General features: G+C 49.1%; 1 protein-coding gene across 2 annotated transcripts in view; it reads left to right on the plus strand.

The window, feature by feature from the left end:
- The window catches only part of ALS2CL (ALS2 C-terminal like), a 69,839-nt gene extending 63,420 nt beyond the window's left edge, over positions 1–6,419 (plus strand). Inside the window, exons 22-26 of one of the 2 annotated variants that reach the window (XM_043975370.1) lie at positions 112–154; positions 901–962; positions 2,766–2,915; positions 3,313–3,409; positions 4,686–6,419. In XM_043975370.1, coding sequence (XP_043831305.1) covers positions 112–154; positions 901–962; positions 2,766–2,915; positions 3,313–3,409; positions 4,686–4,766 — 433 coding nt within the window. In that variant the 3' untranslated portion in view covers positions 4,767–6,419. The remainder of the gene's footprint in view (positions 1–111; positions 155–900; positions 963–2,765; positions 2,916–3,312; positions 3,410–4,685) is intronic. The other variant, XM_043975371.1, reaches the window with a different exon arrangement.
- Positions 6,420–6,546: the final 127 nt, after the last annotated feature.

Below are 6,546 nucleotides of genomic sequence, written 5' to 3' on the forward strand. Positions count from 1 at the left end.
CTTCAAGAATATTTTGTAGCTTATTTTGGTGACATAACCAGCCCTTAGGCTCAGGAAGTTCTGTGCCCATTTTCTCTTGCTCTGTCTGAAAACCCATTCCTCTTGTTCCAGGCACCTGTGGCCTCTTAAGGACCTCACACTGACAACCAATCAGGTGAGATGACTGTCTTCCCAGATGGCTAATACCTGTCCAGCTAACTTCTGGCTGGAGAACTGATGGGTACAGGGGGTAGAGATGGAGTGTGGGATGAGATGGTTCTGTTGGAGTTACTGGCATCAGGGGAGACTTCCTAGAGGAAATAGGTATTGTGTAGAGGTTAGGAGGAGACTCAGGCTTAAGATTGTATAGACAGGAAGGCAGCAGGAATTTGGGGGGTAGAGGGACCGTGTGATGACAACAAAAACATGCCAAGTATGAAAAATACACTTGAGTTGTCTAAAATGGAGAGGTATCAAGATGCAGTAGAATGAGTCTCGAACTTGGAGTCCAGAGACTTGGACTCTGGTCCTGGCTCCACCACTCACTAGCTCTGGATTCTGGGCAGGTCACTCCTCTGACTCAGTTTCCTCTGTTTTCAAATGAACGTGTTGGATTAGGTGATATCCAAGGTCCTTTTCAGCTCTCACTGACTGGGATAAGTTATGAGAGGAAATGGGGCCTTTAGGTGAAGTCTGATCTGACTGTTCTGGGGGTCTTCATTGGCTCAATTATAGAGGGGATCAAGGGATCAATTAGGGCTAGGTGAGGGGAAGAGGTTGAAGGGTGTATGCTGAAGAGCTGAGGATCATCAGGATGGAGGGGTTTGGTTTCCAGGTTGGCCTGGAGGAGGGCCTAGGTTAGGGGGAGAAGATTGGGTAGGGGGTTCCAGTCTGATTTTGGTTCTTGCTGTCCCCTTGCAGCGACACTCCCTGGTTAGAGACAAGTGCTTCCTTTCTGCCACTGAGTGCTTGCAGAAGATCATGTGAGTCAACCACCCTGTAAGGGAGCTGGGTGGGCCCGGCTTGGCCTATCTCCCCCTCCCATTGGAAGGGGGCAGAATATCCCCCTTTCATTCCCACCCACAGCTGGAGATCATGTCCATGTCTATTCCAGACAGGTGGCAACCGGCCACCCTAACCCCACACATACCAGTGAATACCCTCAGCCTTGACCTGAGACCTTAATGCCTCCATCTAGTCATTATTCATGCAGATGCTCCCTCCAAGGTTGTGCTCTGGTCTTCTATTTCTTTTTCTTTTTAAAAAAAAAACTTTTATCAGATGACTCTGAACTGTTTTCTAAGTGAATGCACAAGACATCAATATGCCCAGTGGCTCCTGATTTACTCATTCATGTGATTTGGTAGTAAAACAAGAGGGGGGTGCATCAAAGTCCCCCCCCCCATATTGAAGACAACCTCTGAAGCTAGCCTTCAGTGCCCTGACACATACAGCTTCCTTCCTCCATGTCAAGTGGCTCTGTTTGCTTTACCAAAGTACACTTCTTCAGCAATATTCCTGGATTTACTCTGGGTCTTTGTAGTCTATACTGTTAGGTGGACAGGCCATCCCCTAGATGGGGTATCTGGACCTTCTCTGTTTCCAAATCCAACCCACAGCTTGTTTCCATCAGAGTCTTCCCTGGTTTTCTTCTTCTTCTTCTTTTTTTGGTGCCGGCAATGAGGGTTAAGTGACTTGCCCAGGGTCACACAGCTAGTAAGTGTCAAGTGTCTGAGGCCAGATTTGAACTCAGATCCTCCTGAATCCAGGGCTGGTGCTTTATCTACTGCACTGCCTAGCTGCCCTTCCTCCTTTTAGTCTTTTTTTTTTGGGTGAGGCAATTGGGGTTAAGTGACTTGCCCAGGGTCACACAGCTAGTAAGTGTCAAGTGTCTGAGGCCAGATTTGAACTCAGGTCCTCCTGAATCCAGGGCTGGTGCTCTACCCACTGCACCACCTAGCTGCCCCACCTCCTTTTAGTTTTTTTAAAAAAAATTTTTTGTGGGGCAGTGAGGGTTAAGTGACTTGCCCAGGGTCACACAGCTAGTGTAAAGTGTCTGAGGCCGAATTTGAACTCAGGTCCTTCTGAATCCAGGGCTGGTGCTTTATCCACTGCGCCATCTAGCTGCCCTGAGCCACCTAGCTGCCCTTCCTTTTAGTTTTAATGCATGTCACCCTACTCAGCTGATACTACTTTGAACTTGCTTATGTAGTTTTTTTTTAAATGTAGGTTTCCATATTAATCCACTTGGGATTGATTCCTGACTTGCCCAGGGAACTCCTTGGTTCAAGGATTTAGTGTTTCCCATTAGACATGGGGCTCTTTGAAGGCTAGGTCTTCTTTCAGACTAGAGGGGATCCTTGAGGGCAGAGACAATCTCCCATCAGACTCAGGCTGGGGAAGGTGGAGGGGAAATCCATTCCAGATTGAAGTTTTTCTTTCCCTTTCACTTCTCTCTCTCTCTCTCTCTCTCTCTCTCCCCCCCCCCCCCCCCCCCAGGTCTGGTCTGGCTTAGGGCACACTTCTCCATGAGGAAAGACTTAGAGATGAGATGACCTTAGGCTGTCCTGCCCTTCCCTAGGTGACAAAATGAAGCCTGGTTTCAAATCCTGACCCTGACACTAGCTGTGTGATCCCAAGTGAACTCTCTGAGCCTGTTTCTTCATGAGTGGGGGCTGGTGATACTTGCACTACCTACCTCACGAGTCTGTTGTGAAGACAAGAGTTTTCTAATATCTAAAGCCTTGTCCACAAAAGAGCTAATTCCTCCTACCTCTCTATGACAGCACCACAGTGGATCCCCGGGAGAAGCTGGAGATGATTGAGAAGACCTACAATGAGATTGAGGACACAGTTTCCCGGGTTCTGGAGAGGGAATATAAGCTTCCTATGGATGACCTGCTGCCTTTACTCATCTATGTTGTGTCCCGTGCCCGGTAAGCCAACTCTTTTTTTTTTTTTGCAGGCCGATGGGGGTTAAGTGACTTGCCCAGGGTCACACAGCTAGTAAGTGTCAAGTGTCTGAGGTCGGATTTGAACTCAGGTCCTCCTGACTCCAGGGCCGGTGCTTTATCCACTGCGCCACCTAGCTGCCCCCAGTAAGCCAACACTTACAAGGGAGTAGCAGAAGGTAGATAGATTGGATGTACAGGGAGGGGCTCAAGAATGGGTCCCTTTGTCCTTTTCAGCTGGTTTGGGAGCTAGTAGGCTGCTCTTCTTAGGACAACGCAGACCACAGGATGCCAACAGCGACATCCTAACCCACTTCTTTGCTTTACTCTCCTGAGCTACCCCAAAAGTAAGGCTTGAAAGGTTTCTGGGTATGTTTCCTAGGATCCAGCACCTGGGAGCAGAAATCCATCTGATCAGGGACATGATGGATCCCATCCACAGGGGAGGACTGTACGACTTCCTGCTGACAGCCCTGGAGGTGAGGTGGCCAAGGAGAGGGAAAAGGGGGAATTGGTCACTTTCTAGGAAAGGACTAAATTTATTAATAGAATTGGGTGAGGATTGGAAGGGACCTTTGGGATAATGTAGTTCCACCCCTGACTCACACCCCCATTTTAACGGAAGGTAGAAAAAAAAAAAGAATTGTTGAGGTCCTACTACAAGTGTATAGAAGTTCCACTATATGATGCTGCCTCCTGTGGTCCCTGGGTCAGTGGTCAGTCAGCTCTTAGTTGGGTCTCTAGCTATGGCAGTGGGGTAAATTGAACTATCCACACAATAACTCAAACTTTGCACACAGTGGTTGTTCAATAAATGTCTGTGTAGTTGAGTTTCTCCTCTGTTCTCCTTTCTCTTTGAGTTGGGACATGTTTGCCAGGTAAGATTAGGGAATCATTAGTCTTCTGGTCTGGGGGTAGTCTTCCAATTCATCATTTGTGGAATGGGGGCTTCTTGCAATCTCCTGATTAACGAATGTTAATAATTGAGGCCCACTTGGTGCATGTCAGAGTAGGGGATACAGTTGGGGGAAGGGGGGGATACAGAGCCAGCCTCTAAGTCAGGAAGACCTGGGTTCAAATTCCACCTCTGACACATCCTGGCTGTATGCTCTTGGTTTTTGTTTTTGTTTTTGTTTCTTTGCAGGGCAATGAGAGTTAAGTGACTTGCCCAAGGTCACAATTTTTTTTTTTTTAGTGAGGCAATTGGGGTTAAGTGACTTGCCCAGGGTCACACAGCTAGTAAGTGTTAAGTGTCTGAGGCCAGATTTGAACTCAGGTACTCCTGACTCCAGGGCCGGTGCTCTATCCACTGCGCCATCTAGCTGCCCCGGCTGTATGCTCTTGGGCAAGGTTTCTCATTGATCCCAGCAACTACGTAAGACTTTAACTTACTATAAGTTGGCAGGAAAGGTGCCAGGCCGCCATGGTAGTAGGAGTTGCCTGATTAGGAAGCATCCTATACCAATGAAACCACTGATTTAGTTTTTATCCCTGCCTTATCCCCAGAGGTGGATCGCACACTCAAACATAGGCATCTAGACTCAAGTCCAGTGCTTTTTCTACCATGCTAGGAGCAGCCTCGCATAATGGGAAAGTTGGATATTACTTCATTAGATTGTACTAGATGCTAATACACATTCTAGCTTTGGCATTCTGCGGCACTGGATAAGCTCAACAATTGGGCGCTGAGGTTTGGTGTCTCCTCCTGGTGCCCGACTACTCATGTCTTCACTGTCTTCTCTTTCCCTGAACCAGTCCTGTTACGAGCACATCCAGAAAGAAGACATGAGGCTGCATCACTTGGCTGGAGTTGGCAATCAGAAGGCTCTTTGGTAGCTCCCCCCTGCCAGGGGATCCCTAGCCTGAGCCTGGGTCAGGTCGAAGGCCAAGGAAGGAGAAGACGGTAGATGTGTCTACCCAAGGGAGCAGAAAGCTGATGACATTTATTAGTTACCTCCAGTGTGTGGAGCATCATGATGGCTATGAGAACCAGGCTTTGGTCTGTTCCTCCCATCCCCAGAGCGGGAGTTCTGGGCACAGCCTAGGCTACCTAGGACGAATGCCCGTCCCCCTCAGGGTGCCACATCTCAGGAAATGGATGGCTCCTCTCTCTGGCCATCTTACCCTCTCTTTGCAGCTTCCTCCTGCTGGACTACCCAGCAGGCAGACGTGCAGACTCTAGAGTCTTCCACTGGGCTAGGCTTCCCTGATCCTTGTTCTGGGGAAGATGTTACTTAAGGGCAAAATTATTTTGCACTTTAAATATTTTTTCAAAACTTTTTAAAAGAAATCGAACATTTGCTATGCACAAAGCTACTGTGAGATACTGTGGAAAATGTTGAAATGTCTGTGACAGTCTCTCGCTTTGAGGACCTCACACTGTGGAGAGAGCCCGTGAGGGCAGGATTCTGCCCTCAGCCAGGACTGAGCACTCTGAGCAAGCTTGACTGTGCTCATTGGTCCTGTGTGCCTTTGCCCCTCCAGCCTTCTGCTTTTTCCCAGGGGGCCAAGGGAGGGAAGGGGGAAAGCAGGGGCCTGAAAAGCAGAACTTCAGTGCCTTTCACCACATTGCACATGACCCAGTACCTTGGGTGGACCCAGCTAGGACACAAAGGTGAACACGAGGGAGGAGGTCTGGGCAGCGATGGTCTCAAAGCTGCCCATAGAGTACCAGGTTACACACCAAGCTTTGGGAGTAATCTTAAGAATGATTTCCCCCTCGCCATTTCCAAGCTGCACCATTTTCAGCAGCCCCAACTGTAAGTTAAGAGCAGCTCTCATGCCTATAGGGCCAGTCAATAGGTTTGTAAAGCACCTCCCTCACACACACCCTTCTGGGTATTTGGGGCCAGCACCATCAGTTCTGTTTTACTGATGAGGAGACAGGCTGAGAGGCTGCTGTGGAGAGATTCAGAACTGGGACTGGAACTCAGGCCTATCTTTGCTCCATACCAATAGACAGAGGTCCCTTGGAGCCGAGGGGCAGTCTTCTCTGGAGTGAAGCACAGCGGTGGGATCACCAAGTGAGAAGCACAACTGGTGGAGCTACGTGGGGTGATTCCAGAATGGAAGTGTTTCAAGAGGGCAAGCTGGTGGGGAGGGGAGCCAGCTGCTGCTTACTTTGCCTTCAGTGCTGACCTATAGGGCTTTGGGGGAGCCTGTGCAGGAGGTGGGGTTTCATGGGCACCCAGGAGGGAGAGAGGCTGCCTTGGCCTTAAGGTCTGTGGCTGGCCAGGCTCTGCAGGGTCATACCAAGAACATAGATCAATAAACATCTGCTGGAAGAGCTTCTGAAGTTAGGTTCTTTTCTTTCTATCGCATTGTCCTGCTAGACTGGATCTCGGAAGCTGTGGCAATAGGAAATTACTATTCATTTAAATTATGTTGACCCAGGGGGCAGCTAGGTGGTGCAGTGGATAAAGCACCGGCCCTGGATTCAGGAGGACCTGAATTCAAATCCGGACTCAGACACTTGACACTTACTAGCTGTGTGACCCTGGGCAAGTCACTTAACCCTCATTGCCCTGCAAACCCTGCGCCACCCCCCCCCCCAAATTATGTTGACCCAGAGAGCTAGAATGGATGACAGGGGTCATTCGGTCCAATGACTTCATTT

Source organism: Dromiciops gliroides, chromosome 1 (genome assembly GCF_019393635.1).
Source record: "Dromiciops gliroides isolate mDroGli1 chromosome 1, mDroGli1.pri, whole genome shotgun sequence".
NCBI classification, from domain to species: domain Eukaryota; kingdom Metazoa; phylum Chordata; class Mammalia; order Microbiotheria; family Microbiotheriidae; genus Dromiciops; species Dromiciops gliroides.